The sequence below is a fragment of the Lampetra fluviatilis genome, chromosome 50 (genome assembly GCF_964198595.1).
Source record: "Lampetra fluviatilis chromosome 50, kcLamFluv1.1, whole genome shotgun sequence".
Classification (NCBI taxonomy): domain Eukaryota; kingdom Metazoa; phylum Chordata; class Hyperoartia; order Petromyzontiformes; family Petromyzontidae; genus Lampetra; species Lampetra fluviatilis.
The window spans coordinates 9,211,922-9,232,817 of NC_136324.1; the positions used below are offsets into that span (position 1 = coordinate 9,211,922).

At 51.8% G+C, this 20,896-nt stretch overlaps 2 protein-coding genes across 2 annotated transcripts in view; both read left to right on the forward strand.

Annotated features, from left to right (window-relative positions):
• Positions 1 to 20,896, forward strand: part of LOC144948697 (transmembrane gamma-carboxyglutamic acid protein 3-like) — a 311,492-nt gene that overhangs the window by 79,775 nt on the left and 210,821 nt on the right. The gene's annotated exons all lie outside the window — the stretch shown is intronic.
• Positions 6,119 to 12,336, forward strand: LOC144948578 (ras-related protein Rab-39B-like). Its single transcript, XM_078878147.1, has 3 exons — positions 6,119 to 6,499; positions 9,737 to 9,911; positions 12,061 to 12,336. The coding sequence occupies exons 1-3, from the start codon at positions 6,276 to 6,278 to the stop codon at positions 12,334 to 12,336; spliced, it is 675 nt and encodes a 224-aa protein (XP_078734273.1). The 5' UTR covers positions 6,119 to 6,275.

Consider the following 20,896-nt stretch of genomic DNA (forward strand, 5'->3'; position numbering starts at 1 on the left):
AGAGGGGTGATCGTCTCTGTGGGGTGGCCTTAAATAGACAGAGGGGGGGGGGCGGAGGCAGAGAGAAGGAAGGGGGGTTAGAGAAAAAATTAGCATATCAATGAGTGGTCAACAGACGTGGTGCTGCACGGCAAGTAAGCCTGAAAATCAGGAGATGTATCTATTTGCCAGGAGCTTGTAGCTTGAGCTGCTCACATTCACTCGCTGGATGGCCCGCTGAATTGAGGCCACTGTGTCTGAGGCATTTGAAGCTTCAGATAAATCTGCTTCAACCCGGTTCCATGCCCGTTGTATCCTGGCATCAAGGTCCTGTTTCTCAGCCTCATAGCTTTCCAAGGCCTTTTGCGTCAACCTGACCTCCCTCTGGGGCCTTGAACTCCCTTGGTCCTCTTGAGGCAGGATGGGAGATCCTGGATTGCTTGGTTCACCTTCTTCAGCATCTCTCCCTGCTGAACTGTGGCTTTCCATGCTGCGATGCTTGCAGCACGATTTTAATGTAGACTCGTTGCAGAGCTCCTTGCTTGTTGCAGGCTGACTGCAGGGCTGGCTGCAGAGCTGGCTGCAGGGCTGGCTGCAGAGCTGGCTGCAGGGCTGGCTGCAGAGCTGGCTGCAGAGCTGACTGCAGAGCTGACTGCAGGGCTGGCTGCAGAGCTGGCTGCAGGGCTGGCTGCAGAGCTGGCTGCAGGGCTGGCTGCAGAGCTGGCTGCAGAGCTGACTGCAGAGCTGACTGCAGAGCTGGCTGCAGAGCTGGTTGCAGGGCTGGCTGCAGAGCTGGCTGCAGGGCTGGCTGCAGAGCTGACTGCAGAGCTGGCTGCAGAGCTGGCTGCAGGGCTGGCTGCAGAGCTGGCTGCAGGACTTCTTGGGAGCTTTAAGAAGAGTATCTTTTTACTGCTGCAGGGCTGGCTGCAGCACTTCTTGGGAGCTTTAAGAAGAATATATTTTTACTTGGCTGCAGAGAGCTGGCTGCAGCACTGGTTGGGAGCTTCAAGAATAATATATTTTTACTATCTCGGCCTCGCCGTGCGCTGCACCGCTAGTCGAGTAGATAACCATGTGTTCAATAAACCCTCGGAGCCAGGATGACCGTCCAACTCCGATCGTCATTTATTGATTGTAACAGGTAAAACTGGTGAGAAAACACAGATACAGCATCTGTTATAATCCGGAAACACCCACACAATGAACACCACAGCATCAGAACATTGTCTTAGATAACAATAGATCCTGGAAGGACCAGGCCCCCACATTACCCCTGAACAACTAGACAAAGGCACAAGCTGGTGCGTTGCATACAGGCACATAGTGTATTCATCCCACTGCACCCCAAATGTACAGCATTACACTTAACACTAAACTGTGGATGAGATACTTCGTCATCACTCTCAGGATCGCAACATAGGCACAAGTCTGACTCGACCTACTAAATCACAAGTAACATCCACAATAAGGAAAGTCACAGGCTTCGTTACTAACTAGGCCTCGTATTTACTACAACAACTTAACGGCACCATAAAGGCATTTACATTGCTATAACGGTCATTCCAACATTACAACAGCATTTCCAATATTATAGGAATATAAACAACTTACAGATAATGCTTCTTAAGCTCCCACAATGGACAAGTGCGGCTGTGGTCTCACTGAGATGCGATGCGTGCCGCCATCTTGACTTATCTGTGTAATGGCTGACGCCCGCGTGGTACAGTGGAAATCTAACATCGTCACTTCCTGGTCACGTGACCAACATTAGCATAAAAAAACAGGAACTTCCTGTGAACGCACGTTCCACATCTGCCGTGAGGCAAGACAGGCACAGACACACGGGTTAGGTTCCCGCTCACGGCCAACACCGAGTTACGATTATCTGAACCGTTCCTCCACTAGATTGACTCGGCCTCAATTGAGGGAGAGAAAGGCGGCCGGGCGTGGAGCTGGCCATCAACCCCCTCGTGTGCCGTTCCGGCCTTCATAGGTGCTCGCTAACAGCACTTGCCCCTGCAGCCTGTTGAGGCTATACGAGGGATCATTGTATTAGCAGCAGAGGTGGGACAAAGTCATTGTTATGCAAGTCCAAGTCGAGTCGCAAGTCATCAAATTCATGACTCGAGTCTGACTCGAGTCCAAGTCACATGACTCGAGTCCACATCTCATAGGTGGGACAAAGTCATTGTTATGCAAGTCCAAGTCGAGTCGCAAGTCATCAAATTCATGACTCGAGTCTGACTCGAGTCCAAGTCACATGACTCGAGTCCACACCTCTGATTAGCAGCAGTGCCATTACCACCCGAGAAGCCGTCATCGGCATTGCGCCCTTAGGGATTTTACTAGCAAGTGACAATGAGGTCTCGAGGGCTCCTTCAATGTTCAGTTGGTTCACCCAAAAGACCTCTCGTCCGAGCAGCACCGACGTCGTCACGTGACAGGAGACGCACGTTGAGGACACCTACCACCCTCCACGTGACCTCCTCGCCACCTTCAGGCCTAAAGGACTTAACTCTCATGTCCACCACCACAAGTGACGGGCACTTCGCCAATAACCGTCACAGTTCGTAACGTGATGATCATTCGTGTATGTGTGTAATAAGTCCCCGAGTCAGGAATGGTCATCACCAGCAGAAGTGGTGATGTGGGGGTGACGTCGACAGCCACCACACGCAATGGGGCCACTCGAACAATGACAAAGCCGGAGACTCGAGGAATGGTCGTCGGCACGTGACACGTTCCTTGTGTACGACCCTAAACAGCCGGGCACATTTCACTCAGCCCGATCGAAAAAGAGCTCTAACCCAGACTTATGGCTTTATCTCAAAGGACAAGAATGGTCAGCTGCCACTAATTGTTACATGAGCAATTGCCTTATGAGCCGGTCACGTTGGGACTTTTGGAAGGCCAAATGGCCGGGCTATGGAAAGGAAAACGAAGCTCGATTGAAGAACCTGGAGCCAGAGCCTAAAAGCTTCAATAATTTCATTAAAATTCTGACCGAAAAAAACCCAACATCCCAAAGGGTATTGAAAACCTAAACGCAATGTTGACCACCGGAACAGAACAATTCTTGAAATAGTTAATCAGAACGAGTGAGCAAGATGAGGGCACCGCACTGCTGATGTGGACTTCACTCACCCCGGCAGTAAAACTTGACTAAACAATTTATTTTACTAGTCCCACTGAGCTAAAAGTTCTTTTTCAGAAGCGATCTGGCCACAAATGATAGGTCAACGAAGTGACATACCGTGTGTCAATGTATAGCAGCCAAATACTCTAAACGCATGATTCTAAATGTGGAGGGAAACCCCTGAGGACCTGGAGAAAAATACATGCGAGCACAGGGAGGAACATGCAAACTCCAAATATGCAGGTGTCAGGGTCGGGATCAAACCCACAACCTCCTGTATACCAGGCGAAGTAGTTAACATCTCGCTACCGAAAGCTAGGTGACTCAAAGCCAACACAGCACAGACCGCCCGCAACCACAGCGGACGCTGTGACTTCCCACGCGCAGTTTTTTTCATACGCACCTATGGACAAGCTCACCAAACAAATTGCCCGGAAGAAAATCACCATCACCTTTCGTTCATTATCGCCGGGTTGTTCGACGCATCTGTCGCACGAGCAGACGCACAGAGTCAGTCACTTCGGCTCACGCCAAACGGCTCAGGCAGGGACCCATTGATGAGGTCGCCCCTCGTTGCGTTTTAACTAGGCATGTAACGAGTCATCAGTTAGTCAATAGAAGATTAGTATGCGTTGAATCGTGTGTAAGATTAGGAGGCCACTGGAGCTATGCACTTTTAAATCTAGATCTGTAACTAATTTCTTTAGAATAGCTTTTTGTGTGTAGTTTATTGTCCTTCCCCCACACCTCTGATTAGCACGGTTGGCTACGTACAGTGTGAAAGAAGTCCTACATGCATATGTACATACATACCATACACTGTTGCTGAAATGTTAAAGGATATCAGGGTCTACGAAGTCCAACACCGGGATATGATGTCCTGTGTGCTGAGGTCCTTTAAGTACCTGGGATTAAATTGACAACGATGACTTGCAAACCTCTTCACATGTCCTATATAGGACGAGCAACATCCTGGAGACAATGGAAGCCAAAGTCATCACCATTCTGAAACTTATAAAGCCACAAGACTCGCCCTCCAGCAGCAGACCAATGTCCCTCTTGTCTTCCAGGTTAATGGAAGGTGCTGTGCTCGCCGCACTCCCCTCGTTATCGACCCGCAGCTGCCTCCAGAACGAGTTGGGGGATTCCGAACCGACCGTTGCTGCTGCTGCTGCCCACAGATCGTTAACTTCACGGACTTCCAGCGTCAACAGAAGACCGGCACAGCAACGACCGACCTTTCTGATGCTGCTGCTGTCTATGAGACTGGTTTGCGTCGTGGCCTGCTGTTGACGATGGCCAAAATCATCAGGTGCCGTGTTACTCTTCAACGAATGGCCACGATGCGTTCAGGGTGCACCTCGCAGTTAACACACAGCCACAGGGGAATGATGAACAATTACCTCTCTCAAGGCTCGGCACTTGCCCCGTCACACTGTAATATACGATATATAAAAGTGACTTGCCATAGATATCATCCTACCAGTTCAGATGTGCGTATGACACAGCTCTTGCTGCGCAAAGCTCGAGAACATTGCCAATACTCTAACAGCCGATTTAACCTTATTGGATGCGTATATCTGTAAATTGAAACTCCGACCAAATCCTTCCAACACCACCACCCCAATCGTTTTCCACCTGAACAATCATGCAGCAGATGCCACCCTTGATGTAAACTTCTGTGGTAGCCCAGTACGCTATGACCCCACTAGAGGTTATCATGGACAGACTCCTGACCTTAAAGCCTCACATGAAGTAGATCTGTGAAGAGACCAAATCAAGAGTCGCCTTGCTACAGAAACCCGCAGCAACGAGCTGGGACGCCTCAGCTGCTGCCGCCCTCTCACCGATCCACTCAGTGGCAGAGTGAGCGCGCTCCAGCCTGCTCCGGGAGCTCGCACACAAAACTGCCAGATGCACAGCCAAATAGCGCCATGCGCACCGCAACACTGAGACCGACACCGATCCCCTAGCTCCCCTGTTCTGGTGAACATTCCGCCACCAAAAATCCGCAGAGACGTGAAAACTGCAAGGGAGGTTGACACGTGTTCTCTACACGTGTCAACTGTGTGACCTAAAGCCCGTGGTGGTGGTCAGCGGACGGTATTGAATCTGCTGCATCTGACAGAAGGAAGCGGGAGGTGCGAGAGGTCGTGAGCATTTATGGCATTGGCTGAATAATAATCGTGGCCTTGACTCGTGATGGCTCGTCAGTGAGTCATGCCCAGATACAGGCTGCTGAGAAAATCCCAGAGTATGTTCTGGGTCCTCTTAAGCGGGGGTCATCGGCACGGAAATAGAAGTCTACCGTTTGTCGTGTTTGCTTTCGACGATGTTTGTGGTCACAGCTCAGTGAAAAATGCAGAAGTACAAGGCACTTCCTGTCAAACTATCGGGTGACTAACAACAGCTGGATGATAAAACGCCACGCGCAGTCTACGTATTGCATGCGCGTGCCTGGGGTTTGCTCATCAATTCGATTGATGAAACGTTCGAATAAGTCCAAAATTATGTTTTTGTACCGACGTGTTTGAGGTTTGAGAGCTCGAGGGGGGGATGCTGCATGTCGTGACTTGGGTTGAACTCCGATCGAATGAGATGCCATCGGTTTTTTGTTATTCCCGTCCTCGCCCCAAAAGAGGAAGTTTGAATGGCACGGGGAGGGGTGAGGGGGGTGAAAATTATTCCTTTTACAGAACCAGTCGTAAAACCAGCTTTAAAAAAACACAAAACGACACAGACAGACGGACCGCACTCCTCAAGTGCACACGGACAGTGCCGTCTCTCTGCGAGTGTGATCTCCGGAATCGCACCAAACCAGCGAGAACCACGAGACAAGAGAGAGAGAGCGCGAGAGAGAGAGCGGTGGCGTAGGGCGAATCCATCCTCCTGTCAGCGCGCGGAGCGACGTGGCTGCGGTTGAGTGTCACCTCGGAAATATCACAAGACGAGCGAAAAAACACAAGAGACAACACCTCTGCGGCTCGTGGGATAGAACTTGCGAGAGCGAGCGAGCCAGCGGGGCAGGGGGGGGTGAAGGTCTTTGGTGAAATCCTCCCTATCCTGCCCTTCAAGCGACGCGACCGCTGGGGTGGCCGCGGTCGAGCAAGCGGGCGACGCGTCAGTTGGCGTTGACGCAGCCGGCCGCAACGCGGTGGCGATGGAGCCGTGCGGCGTGCGCTACCAGTACAGCGTGATCGTGCTGGGCGACGCCACGGTGGGCAAGACCGCGCTGCTGCGCCGCTTCGTGGAAGGCACGTACGGCGAGGAGAGCGATCCCACGGTCGGTGTCGACTTCTTCATCCGCACGCTGGCGCTGGGGCCGGACGCGGGGCGCAGGGTCAAGGTGCAGCTGTGGGACACGGCCGGCCAGGAGCGGTTCAGGTGCGCGCAGTGATCGGTCCGCTCGTGGTCTCGCGATGCGACGATCCACCCGGCACCGGCACGCGAGCGACCTCGTCGCTCCATCTCCGCGGTGAACGTCCAATCGTGGCGCTTTCCTCCTTTGGCCTCTGCTCAGTTGTTCTTTGCCCGTCAGCCATCGGCCCTTCTAGACGTTCGTCCTGCCCGAGGCAACTTCTATGAATAGTCAAAATCACCTCTTTAACCTGTGCGTGTGCTCTTCTTTCATTCTCTCGGTGAAATCCCAAACGTGCCGTCTCTCCTTGCACACGAGTGAGCTCATACACCCACGTACCAACACACTCACCTACTCACCCAGTACTCAGCCACTCGTTCACTCACTTAGTCACTCACCTTACCACTCACTCACACACTCACCCACATATGCACAGGCTCAACCTCTCACCCACTCACCAAACTACTCGCTCACCCACGCAGGTACCCACTATCACAAACAGACAACGCAAAAATCCCACTTTTAGTCTGAACAGACTGTTGGGGCAAATGCTGTTAGCGAGCACATATGAAGGCCAGCACGGCACACGAGGGGTTGGATGGCCAATACCACGCCCGACCGCCTTTGTCTTCCCAGTGGCGATGTTTACACACCACATCAGGTACTCATTTGAGGCTGAGTCGACCTAGGGGAGGCCCACTCACCTCACTACAGGTCACAACAATACACCCAGCCACTCACCCACTCACCTACCCATGCACTCCCCACTAACTCACCTACCCACTCACTCACCTACTCAGCCACTCACCACACTGCAGGCCGCATCACCTCTCTCTATCTTTCTACTTCTTCTCTCGCACTACTCCACCTTGGAATTTCCTCCTCCCATCGTCGTCTCCTTCCCCCCCCCAAGCTCTGACAACAGTGACCTTGCTCAATTCCATAAACGAATTCACCCTCATCCGTGAAGCATTCAACAGCCACTGTTTGCTTGCTGGCTGCTGGGCGTTGGGCCTCAGGGTCTGTGCTCAGCAACCGTGATTACATTTGTAAGCTTTACGTTATTTTAAACATTTTACGGATAGGTGTTGGTGTCTCCCAGTGTATTGTGTTGGTCACTATGTAAACCCAGTGCGCTGTTGTTCTAGATCACTGAATACAAGTTTGCCTCTCTCACTTTGAATACCCAGGTCTCCCTGGATCTCATTTGACCGATAGATGTGTTTCCCCCTCTTTAATGGCGATTACAGTGACATCGGCACAATTTCCATATAAACCCCTGATTAAAAGTAAAACATTAATCAGGATTAGGATTTTGCCCCAGGTCTTTAACGTGTCACCACGACACATGGTAGAAAAACAACTAAATTACTGCCAATTGTTATATCACCTCCACCATCATCACCATCGGCCTTAACCAGTCCACTGCTGGATGACGACCTCTCCAATCTGCGATCACGCAATGCTATACTTTATACACGATCGAGGAAAGCGAATTACTACGTGGAAAGCGAATTGCCCGATGATGCTGGATATAATTACCAGCGAAACGTCGTACTCAAAAATTGTAAATGTTGTGGATTCACTCTTCAACAAACCGGTGGGCTAAAGTAGTGAACTATTTGTCTTTTGTCAACGTGACACTTTTTGCTGATTGGCCGTGTCGGGTGGTGGAGGGTTACGACACATTTATAAATAACGCGATCTAACCCAAAAACGTTTATTATGAATAAATTGCCCCCTTTCAATTCAGATGGTTTTCAAAGATCTCCGCGGGAGTGATCCGTGTGAGCTCAAAGCAAGTCCTCCCTTCACGTGGCTCCTATTAACGTCGTTTCACTGTAACGTCGCCGACGAATTTGAGAACGTGATTACATTTCGAACGCACCGATTGATTCGCTGCGGCGTTTTATCGAACAATTGAAAGAAAAGACCGCAGTCGCGGTGTGGGCAGCGTTACGCGATGACGCACAACGCCACGGCGACCCCGAGCGCGGCCCACAATCCTCAGTGTTGACAACATCGCCAACGCACCGTCACTCCTCAACATCCCTGCACGCCCCCCCCCCCACACAAGGTCTCGATCTACCAATGGGTCCTCGTGTCAGATGAGTCGAGCTGACAGTTTTGAGTGTCGTTTCTCGGTGGCGCATCTGGGACAGAGTGCCAGCATTGGGGCACACCCTAGCCCTGGCTGCAGTGCTACTGCTGCTGCTCAGCGCCTCTGTTAAAGATCTCTCTGGAACAGAGTGTGTACATCATGGGCATTGACTCTGCCTGATACAGCGTACACAACTTATTTCGCTGCGAATTCTGATGGCGTGTATGTATGTAGAACTTATCTCGCTCCGTACGTAGCCAATGGCAGGTGCGGGGGAAGGACAACAAACTAAACACAAAACACTGTTCTGAAGAAACAAGTTTTAAATGTAGTATATTGATGTAGTGAGTGTATAGTAATGTAGTGTATAATGTAGTATATCGGATAGTGTAGTGTATAGTAGTGTATAGTATATGTATATTTAACTTCATTCGCACCGTACGTAGCGATCCGTGCCAATCGGAGGTGTTTCGGGGGAAGGACGAGCTTAACGAAAAAAGCAGTTCGATAAGAAATTCGTTTTTAATCCAGATTTAAAAGTGCATAGCTCCCAGGGGCTTTCTAATATCAGAAGGAAGAGCGTAAAATCTCGAAACGCAATCTCAGTCACCATATCTGGTGAGTATTATGTCTTTGCGTGTGTTATTTATTTTCAGAAGCGGAATATGCATTTATAATGGGGGAATCCGATAAGCTATAAAGCTATTTTTCACAAACGGCCAATTCCTGGGTGAAACCCGGGCAGGTCGCGACCTTAAATATACACGCACATCTATGGCCAGTGGTGTCACCAAAGACAAAGATCCCCGTATAGCCTTAACAGACTGTTGGGGCAAGTGCTGTCAGCAAGCACCTATAGAGGCTGGAAGGGCAAACAAAGTGGCGGTTGGCCAGTATCACGCCCGGCCGCCTTTGTCTCCATAGTGGCAATGTTTACACACACCGCACCAGGTACTCGTTTGAGGCTGAGTCGACCTAGACAAGGCTCGTGACCAGTTGAGATAATCGTCAGCGGTGTTGGTGACCGTGAGCGGGAATCGAACTCGGGACGCCGGGTTCGTGGTGCAGCGTGGCGCTAACCGCCGCACCGCTCCCCACCACGACCACGACCATCACCGCCGTCGCTTCCGTGGCGATGATGGATCCCGTTGTGGCCGTGCAGGTCGATCACCCGCTCCTACTACCAGGGAGCGGCCGGCGCCCTCCTCGTCTACGACGTCAGCCGGCGCCCGTCCTACTTGCACATCGCCGACTGGCTGGCCGAGGCCCGCATCCACGGTCCACCGAGCGGCATGGCCTTCGTGCTGGTGGCCCACAAGTGCGACCTGCAGGGCCAGGTGAGGGGGGGGGGGCATGGAGCAGGCGCGCCACCGCCACCCTGCTTACCACAGCAGCACGCTAACGTCACCACCACCTTCATCCCACAACCAGTATCCTCACTCCACTGCCACCCTAACTATCACCACCCTCACCCCACTTGCTCCAATCTCATCCAACCACCACCACACTCACCCAACCACTACCACCACCCTCACCTCACCACGCTTACCCCGCTACTCCCACTCTCACCCTACCACTACCAACACCACACTCACGGCACCACCACCACCACCACTCGCGCCCCACAATAGTCAAGGTCAGTGTCAAGAGGTCATCATCGTCTATGCCAGTGGTTCTCAACCGATATTGGCTGCTGTTGAATTTAGTTTCAACCGAATATCCACTTGCCTGACCCAACATGGTTCTGAGAACTACATTTATGAATAATGAACATCAATATTTGACCAATTTTCTATTTTGTGAGGTATCCCTAACTAACGAGTCACTGCAAGCGAATAAAATAAAAATCCACGGCCGCTCTGCGCGCGTGACGTGATGAGTTCGCACTCGCTGGTTCCTCTTGGAAACCCGCATTTTTACGATCAACGAGTTAATAAAGGTCGTATTATATCGGTCTAGGTTACCATATCGACTAAAATGTTATCGTAGTTATTTTATATTGGCTGATTGACACGTGACGATTCACCAATGACTCTCACGATATAATGTCACACATTTATAAAATACCGCACGTACTCCTCCCTCCCTGGGGCATTGCCACGTGGTACCCCCCAGAGGTCCGCGTACCCCCGGTTGAGAACCACTGCTCCATGCCACTGACGTTGCCACAGCTCGCCATCGCTTCCTTCCGTCGGACAGTTGGCGTCAACTTCCAGCTGTCTCCTTCAGTGTACCTCCCAGCATGCTCTTCTCTACGCTTCTATGCACACTTTTCGCATTTTGTTCAATGTGCCTTGTCAGTGCCCATATTTGAGCTCGATGTGCCAAAGGGAGTAACCCACACGGACGGGACACTGTCCTCTGTAGGCACACCGGTAGTCGGTATGCTACTTTTCATTAGCCCTTTAAATACTGGAATTATGAAACTTTTTGGATTAACAAAAGTATTTTGATAACTGGAATATCTTTGACTTGACATCTGTGAAACAGAGCTTTATAGCTCATCGGACTCCTCCAGTATGAATAAATATTCTGATTCTGGTTGATTCTGATCTTATTCCTCTTCCTGGAATTTTCTGCACCCGTTCCTCTCGCGGAGCCAACACCGCCGCATTGACTCCACAGTCCTGAACTTCCTGGTGCACCGCTCTCAACCACCTCCCTCAGGGCCTGCCTCGCCCTCTCGCCGCCCTGCCGCTTCCATGTTCATCATGAGGCTTTCCTCCTCTTCCTCTCTGTAAGGCAAGAAACCCGAATCGATGTTCTCCCTCTCCACGCTCTCTGTAACAAAACCGGCCCGGAGGCTGAGCGCCACGGCGAGCGACTCACAATCAATCGGATGGTCGCGAGTTCAAATCTTCGTTGGGGGTCAACTCAGCCCAGCATCCCTTTGGGGCCGGTAAAATAGGAACCAGCTTGTGGAGAATGTAAACAATAGTGGTTATCCTATAGATGAGCTCAGAATCAGTATATTTATTTACCATGGAGAAATATGATGAGCAATGAATATCTTTTTCACAGTCGGGGCGGGTCAGACAGCTGACCGCTGCCACAGGAACGTCCAATTTCCACCACTGGCTGAAGCCTGTAAACGGGAGATGAGGACCACCTCAGCGCTCATTTGAGCAGGAAATCACTGATATTTGCTTTTAGAAGGGCACGGGGTCAATGATGACCCCTAAACAACTCGGAGGGTCCGTAGAGTAATGCTGACCATAGACGCGTGGGTACCAGCCACGCTGGTGCACACACTCGCACTCGTAGGAGTGTATAGTGTAGTGTATAGTGTAGTAGTGTATAGTGTAGTAGTGTATAGTAGTGTATAGTGTAGTAGTGCTGAAGTCCGTTGCCAGGAAATGGGAAAGGGAGGTGTGGACCGCCACTACTCAACACGCTGCTGCCGCCGTGACCCTCGCCAGGACAAGCGGAATGAGAAACGAACGAACGAATGATGTTATTTCTATCTTCGCGTGTCTCGCCCGCCAGCGCGCCGTGTCCCGCGAGGAGGGCGAGCGCTTCGCGAGCGCCCACGGCATGGCCTACGTGGAGGCGACGGCCCGGCGGGGTGTGGGCGTGGAGGAGGCCTTCGTGGAGCTCGTGACGGCGATTCACGCCCGCACCATCGCCCTCGAGGCCTCCTCCTCTCCGTCGTCCCTCCCGGCCAAGCTGCCGCCTGGCGTCAGGATCACCGAGCGGCCCGATTGCGCCTGGTCAACCTCCGGGCGCTCGTCCCGCAAGGCGGGACTCGGCTGCAGCTGCTGATGGCAGTGCCAGCGGGGGGGGGGGGGCCTTGGTCACGTGGTGGCCACCGAAAAATGCGGCCCGCGCCAGTGGAATAAACTATTAACTTTATTTTTATGTTACCAGGTAAGGCACCACTGAGCTATGTAGCTCTTTTTCAGAAGCGACCTGGCTAGCACAAATGATAGCTCAACGAAGTGGCTTATCATCATCACGTGGAAATGTATAACAGGGAAATACTCTAAACGCGTGGCGTTTATTCGAAATGTGCTGGGAAAAACCGGAGGACCCGGAGAAAAATCCAAGCGACCACTGGGTGAGAGACAGAGACACGCAAACTCCAAATATACCGCAGGCATCAGGGTCGGGATCGAACCCGCGAATTCCTGTATACCTCGCGAGGTAGTTAACATCTCGCCGCCGTGGCGCCCCTGAAGCAATAACGTCGCGGCCGTGGGCCCTGGAGCAGCCGGTGACATGGAGCCCTCTGTCTAATGTCTATCCCGCCGCCACCCTCGCCCTGCCGCAGCTCGGCACGTGGGCCTGCCCGACCGGTGAACCTCAGCGCAGTTGCACCGCCCGCATGCTCCAGAGCTACGCCGCCCTGGCCTTCGCAAAACAAAATAAACCTTGGTCGAGTTCAAGTTCAAGTTCATTTATTAGGTATAGCCCTGTGAGCCATTGGGTGCAACCGCAACAAACAAGAAACAAAAACATGAACAAGAAAACATCTTAAAGTGATTATGTGACTATGTGCAAACAGAAAATCCAAGAAAAGACAGCAAAATATTGCAGAAAAAGCACTGTACACCAACGCGGTACCAGGCAGAGTTCCCAATGTGGAAGCGAGAGGGTCGAATTCACGTGTTTGGGGAATGGGTCCTCGCGTCAGATGAGTCGAGCCGACAGTTTTGAGTGTCGTCTCTCGGTGGCGCATCTGGGACAGAGTGCCAGCATTGGGGCACACCCTACCCCTGGCTGCAGTGCTGCTGCTCAGCGCCTCTGCTCAATAGCTCTCTGGAGCAGTGGGTTCCATTGACATTAACTCTGCCTGGTACCGCGTACGCAACTTCTATCGCTGTGAATTCTGCTGGATTGTGTATGTATGCTGAACGTCTTCCGCGCCGTACGTAGCCAACCGCGCTAATCGGAGGTACTGCGGGGTAAGAACAACGAATCAAACACAAGACACAATTATCCTTGCACTTCGCCAACCTCACGCTCGGGTATAAAAGAAGCCCTCTTGTGGACCCTGTTCATGGCTTACGTTTCAGAAAACAATATGGCGTCCATTCTGGAAACTCTCTTCCCGTAGCCACCCGTGCTGTCTCCGCTTTGTTATTGTTCAAGGCCAAGCTCAAGACATTCCCTTTAATTTCCTCTGCCCTTGACTGCCTGCCTCCCCCCATTAAATAAACACGCGGCGTCTGTACGCGCATTGAGGTGTGGCCGCATTTAGACACTATATTAATTGACATTGTTCGTGTTAAGAGTTAGAGGGCCAGATTTGTGTGATGGGGAATGTCTTTTTTGTCAGATATTTGGTGAAAATGTGATCGTTTCCCCGTCACTCAATGAGCTTTTGTCCTGGACGTGATATTCAACTGCATCCGATGGTGTGCATGGTATCACAGTAAACTGCATCTGGTGGTATAATGTCACCTAAGAACACGCACACTTTTAGAACAATCCCTCGTACGGAGTGCTGGTTGTGTGAGGTGAGGAGGGAATGCAGCTTGGTTCGGGTGAAAGAAGCTGTGGACCTGTCCACTCCCACCAATACCAACACAACCGCCATTCGCCACAAAGTGACGGCGACGTCACCAAGGCGCCTGTGCCAGGCCAGGTGCACTTTGAGGCGACCACGTGAAGTGTAGAAGGCTCGCTGACAGGAGGCCTCGGGGGCAGACCCAGCAAGTGCCATGGGTTGGCTGACTGAAATGACCGGTAGATGCGCCAGCTGCACCCACGACTGTGCCAACTTGCTCCGGCTCGCTCCGGCCCATTTCTACCCCTGTCGCTAATTAGGCATTTTTAAGAACACGCACACACACAGGTACACACACGTAAACACCCGGACACACACACAAAGACAAAGATCCCCCGTGTAGCCTTAACAGACTGTAGGGGCAAGTTCTGTTAGCGAGCACCTATAAAGGCCGGCACGGCACACGAGGGGGTGGGTGGCCAACACCACGCCCGGCCGCCTTTGTCTCCCTAGTGGTGATGTTTACACATCGCACCAGGTACTCATTTGAAGCTGAGTCGACCTAGGGGAGACCCAGGACCGGTTCAGATAATCGTCACTGGTGTTGACCGTGAGCGGGAATCGAACCCGGGTCGCCAGGTTCGTAGCGCAGCTCCCTAACCGTTACACACACCTACACACACCTACAAAGACAAAGATCCCCCATATAGCCTTAATAGACTGTAGGGGCAAGTGCTGTTCACGAGCACCTATGAAGGCCGGAACGGTACACAAGGGGGTGGGTGGCCAGCACCACGCCCGACCGCCTTTGTCTCCCTAGTGTCAATGTTTACACTGCATCAGGTACTCATTTGAGGCTGAGTCGACCTAGGGGAGGCCCAGGACCGGTTCAGATAATCGTCACTGGTGTTAGCCGTGAGCGGGAATCGAACCCGGGTCGCCAGGTTCATAGCGCAGCGCGCTAACCGCTATACTACCGCTCCCCATATACACACCTACACACACACGTACACACACACCTACACACACGTACACACACACCTACACACACACCTACACACACGTACACACACACCTACACACACACATCTACACACACACCTACACACACGTACACACACACCTACACACACACATATACACACACATCTACACACACACCTACACACACACATCTACACACACACCTACACACACATCTACACACACATCTACACACACGTACACACACACATACACACACACATCTACACACACACCTACACACACACACATCTACACATACATATACACACACGTACACACACACGTACACACACACATCTACACACACACGTACACACACGTACACACACGTACACACACACCTACACACACGTACACACACCTACACACACGTAAACACACACCTACACACACGTAAACACACACGTACACACACACACGTACACACACACCTACACACACGTACACCCACACGTAAACACGTACACACATTACTCTTTGGTTCTTTCGGTAAAGTCACAAAGTCACATTATTAGAAAGCGTCACGTGTAATCCATGCGTACGCATGATTTTTTCTTCCTCGTCTGTGAACGGTTGTGGACTTGGGTCAAACTGAATTTGAGCGACGGCACTATGCGAGGGTTTACGTCTGCGCTGGACAGACGTGGCACGTCGGAATCGTGGTGGAGGTCGTGGTGGAGACCATGGTGGAGACCGTGGTGGAGGTCGTGGTGGAGGTCGTGGTGGAGGTCGTGGTGGAGACCGTGGTGGAGGTTGTGGTGGAGGTCGTGGTGGAGGCCGAGTGATATTGAACGGTGCATTGACACTGGACCTGTTCCCACGAGACTGGCGATTATAGCTGAGCGATGTCCATCTCGCCATTTGTATAATCCAAACTGTGTAAATGTTGTGGATTTGCTCTCCGACACACCGGTGTGCTGTGCTAGTAACGAATTGGCATGTTCTGTTTACGTGACAACTCTTACTAATTAATTGTCTGTGTCGGATGGTAGCGGGTTTTACAACAAATTTATATTTACGCGACCTAACCCCCCAAAAAACCCTGTATTGTGGATAATCAAAACTAGATAACTTTATATACCAGATAGAGTACCTTCCAAGTTAAAGTTACGTTTTTTTTAATTCAAAATTTTAAATTCAAAGGTAAAGTATTGGGGTTGTTTTTATTTGTCTCGAAGGTTAATACCCTGCTATAAGAAGAGTCTATACTGTTTTGCTCAATTTTTTTGAATGATGTGTATTATACATTGTAAATAAAACATATAAGTGAAACTGTTGTTATATAAGTAGTTTATAACGAAGCGTTACATCTCTATTGGGAATCCTGAGCAAGGCTGTTTGCCCACTTTCAGTCAACCGTGGCGATAGTGGTTTAATTGGGATTTATCAGTGACACTATGGGACCAGCTACATCACACTCTTGTTCATTCTGTTTCGCTTAATCGGGACTCATCAGTTGCCCTGCGGCGCTGCTACATTACACTTGTGTTCGTGCTGGTTTCGCTAACATTGGGATTCATCAGCTACACAGTAGCTCTCCTACATTACACTTGTGTTAATACTGGTTTCCCTCTCATTGATAATCATCAGTTACACCGTGGTTCTGATACATTACACTGGTGTTAATATTGGTCTCACTCTCATTGGGATTCATCAGTTATACTGTGGTCCTGCTACATCACATTTGTGTTAATATTGGTTTCGCACCCATCGAAACTCATCAGTTGCACTGTGGCCCTACTACATTACACGTGTGTTAATACTGGTCTCTGATTGAAACTCATCCGTTGCACTGTGGCCCTGCTACATCAAACTTGTGTTCATACTGGTTTCGCTATCAGTGAGATGCATCAGTTACACCGTGGCTCTGCTACATCACACATGTTAATACTGGGTTCGCTCTCATTGAGAATCATCAGTTACACCGTGGCTTTGCTACATTACACTTGTGTTAATACTGGTTTCCCTCTCATTGATAATCATCAGTTACATCGTGGTTCTGATACATTACACTTGTGTTAATATTGGTTTCGCTTTCATTGGGATTCATCAGTTACAATGTGGAACCTGCAACATCACACTTGTGTTCATACTGTAGTAACGCTTACGACTCGTTGACACCGGAGTTGGAGGCACACTTGTTTATTTGAATACCAACTTTGTGACATACACAATTGAGGGGGTATCGGCCCCCTCACCCGTCTATCTGAGGACACACCTCTAGGCTAACCTTAGCCTGCCTCTGAGTCCTCCACTAATGGGCTAGGGGAGGCTATCTTGGCCCGACACTGGTCAGTCGGGCCCGGTACCCAGAGTCCAGACCAGCACTGGCTCTGGCTCTGGTACCACGCCACTGGCTCGAGCCTGCGCGGTCCTGATAAGGACGGCGTACCAGGGGGAGTCCAGGGCTCTATCTCAGACGTCTTCCTCCTCCTCTTCTTTAGCTAAACATCACTCCCGAGCCTCCCGATACATTCCCCTTTTATACACCCCCCTCCCTGAGGGGTGGGGCCCCGGGGGATCGTAACGTCCGAAGCGCGGACGTCGTAGAGGGCACCTGCCCGTGCACTGACGTAGCCCCGCCCACTGTGCTTGTTTACCATAGGCTGCCATGCATAATGGGCTCTCTGTAACAGCCCTACATCACTCCCCCCCACATAGCACGCAGCCGTCCCGGCTGCCAACACACAAAAATTTGACAATAAAGGTGCCTTCACCCCCTCACGTGTGCCTCACTATTTTTTGAACCATAACAGGAACCAGAACAAGACACAACAACAAGATGAGAAACAACCCGTCGCACCCCCCCGAATAAATACGAATTCCGTAAAAAAAAACAGCTTATATACAACCAGCAGGGAACCCACCCCGCACACACAACAAACGGTGAACCCAACATATGTACATCCGAGGAGCGGGAAACACACCATCCACACAACACCCAATAAACACAACAGCTATGTACACATTTTCCGGCCTCACAACAGTTTGCGCATTTTAGCGCGCGTCCTTGCAGCGGGCCCCTCACACGGGGTAACCCCGCGTGGCGGACCATCAGGTGGCGACTGTCCGTCTTGAGGTGAGCATTCCTCTGACTCCGCGTGACCCTCGGCATCCGCAGGAGGGGTGATCGGGCGTGAGCCCGTCACTCCTGATGCTCCTGAAGGTGGCACAGCCGGCAAGGCATTAGGTGAGAGCGACGGAGACGGACCCAGCAAGTCGGCCGACCCCCCACATGTTTGGCCACGCGCGTGTGAAGTGGGGTTGTGTACCGCAGCGAAGGGTTTTAATCTGGAGGGGTGCACGAACCATCGCCGCTTCCCCCACTTGATGCGCACGCACTGCGGACGTAACACCTCCACCACTTCCACAGGGCCCCGCCACGGCCGCACCAGTTTAGAGGAGGTTGCCAGTGGCACCTGGGGGCAGTGCAACCATGCCTTGTCCCCCGGCTTCCACTGCAGCATGTACGCTCGACTCAATCTGAGGCGCTCATTTGCCTTCTGACGGAGGTCAGAGTTTTGCATTGCAGCATCCCGTGCCTCAGTCAATTTGTCCAGATTAAATTTAACGTGGTCAGCCAGATTAGTTTTTCCCTGCGGCACAGGGATCCGCAACTGGGCACGAACAGGCGGGTCTGGTTCTCGGCCGTACATGAGGTAAAAGGGAGAAAACCCCGTAGCCGCATGGGGTGCCATCCGGTACGCCGCCAAGACCCCCTGAATTTGTAGGTCCCAATCCGTTTGCGAGTCCGAAACTTGTTGTGATAACATGGACGAGATGGTGCGATGCAAACGTTCGACCATCCCGTCAGTTTGTGGGTGATATGGGGAGGTCCGAATTTTCTTTGTGCCCAGGAGATCGCAGACTTGTCTGAGTAGTTTACCGGAAAAATTTCTGCCCTGGTCGGTCAGCAGCCTCTCCGGAGCACCTTTGTCCAGGACATAACCCTGAACAAAGGCCTCCACGATGGCTGCTGCCGACTGGTTGGCCAGAGGCCAGGCCATAGGCCAGCGTGTAAAATACTCGACACCCGTCAACAAATATCTATTCCCTCTGGGGGTGGCGGGGAATGGTCCCAAAATGTCCAGAGCGACCAGCTCGTTTATCCTGGACACTTTGATCGATTGCAAGGGCGGGTTAGACTCCCGTGCCGGCGGTTTGCGTTGTGCACATTGAGGGCACGATCCCAACAAATCCCCAACATCCCTCGTCATGCCAGGCCAGTAAAAATCAAGTTGCAGCAAGGCGAGAGTCTTTTGGGTCCCCAGGTGTAGGAGGCGCTCATGAGCGGCCCATACCACCCTACCCCGCAACCCAGTAGGGACAACCAGCCGATGTCGACGTGACTTCCCGTCCCAATGCATTAGCAGACCTTGGCACATTTCCCATGCGTCGGAAGCACCTCTTTTTCCCCCCGCCGCACCGCCAACGCGACGTCGCCACCCGAGGAGGGAGACATCCTCCATCTGGAGGCGCCCCCATTCAATGACGGGCAACCCCAACAGGGAATCTTTGCCCTGTTGTTCGATCGAATTAGGAACCATTGCATCGTCGTCGTTGGCGGCCGCCAAGACAGGTACCGATGTGTCCCCTGGAGGCCTGCAACGTCCAGACCCCAGGAGGCATGCACACTCGGAGGTGGTTGGCAAGCGTGACAGAGCGTCCGCGTTGGTGTGGCGAACGCCCTTACGGTATGTGGTTTGGAAATCGTAATCCTGGAGGACCTCCAACCATCGGGACAATTGTCCCGATGGCTGTTGAACCCTCAGGGCGTACTGCAGTGCCGCATGATCTGTGCGGACGGTGAAATGCCGACCGTACAGATATGGGCGATACTGTTGGACGAAATGGACAATTGCCAACAGTTCCCTACGGGTGACACAATACCGTTGCTCCGCTGGAGACAACACCCGACTGCCGTACGCAACCACACGTTCCACGCCGTCAACCACCTGGGAGAGCACGCCCCCAATACCCGTGTTGCTCGCATCGGTGTCGAGCAAGAACGGTTTTGAAAAATCAGGGTAAATCAGGGGAGGAGCGTTTACCAAAGCGTCCCGAAGGGAGCAAAAAGCAGCTTCCTCCTCCTGACCCCAGCAGAACCGAACCCCTTTAGATGTCAAAGCATGTAGGGGTTTGGCGATAGTCGCAAAATTAGCGACGAAGCGTCTATAATACGACGCGAACCCAATAAAACTCCTAACCTCTCCCACTGAGGTGGGAGTCGGCCAGGAGCTAACACACTGCGTTTTGGCGGGATCGGTAGAAATACCTGAGCGCCCCACGATGTGCCCCAAATAACGCACCGACTCGCGTAACAAATGGCATTTTTGGGGCTTAAATTTCAAATTAGCAGCCCGCATCTTTAGGAAAACTGCCCGCAACCTCTGGAGATGTTCCTCAAAAGTTTTGCCAAAGACAATGACGTCATCCAAATAAATCAGGCACGATTCCCATTGCAATCCAGCCAAAACCAATTCCATCAACCGCTGGAAAGTTGCCGGCGCTGAGTGTAAGCCCATCGGCAACCGGTTGAATTGAAACAGGCCGTGCGGAGTACGGAAAGCAGTTTTAGGCTTTGAATCATCGTCCAGAGGAAGCTGCCAGAATCCCGAAAGTAAGTCCAATGTGGAGAAGAATCGCGCTCCCGCCAAGGCGTCAAGCGATTCGTCCATCCGTGGGATCGGGTATGCGTCGGCAACCGTAATTTTATTAAGGCGCCGAAAGTCAACGCAAAACCGCAACGAACCGTCCTGCTTCTTAACCAGGACGATCGGCGCTCCCCAAGGGCTGTTGGAGGGAGAAATGATGTCGGCGGCTAGCATGTCATCAACAGCCGATTTG

Excerpts from the sequence above, each read along its gene's own strand:
- LOC144948578 (XM_078878147.1), top strand. The coding sequence starts at position 6,276 with ATGGAGCCGTGCGGCGTGCGCTACCAGTACAGCGTGATCGTGCTGGGC. Across the intron at positions 6,500-9,736 it reads GCCGGCCAGGAGCGGTTCAG|GTCGATCACCCGCTCCTACT; the intron begins GTGCGCGCAGTG and ends GTGGCCGTGCAG. Across the intron at positions 9,912-12,060 it reads AGTGCGACCTGCAGGGCCAG|CGCGCCGTGTCCCGCGAGGA; the intron begins GTGAGGGGGGGG and ends CTCGCCCGCCAG.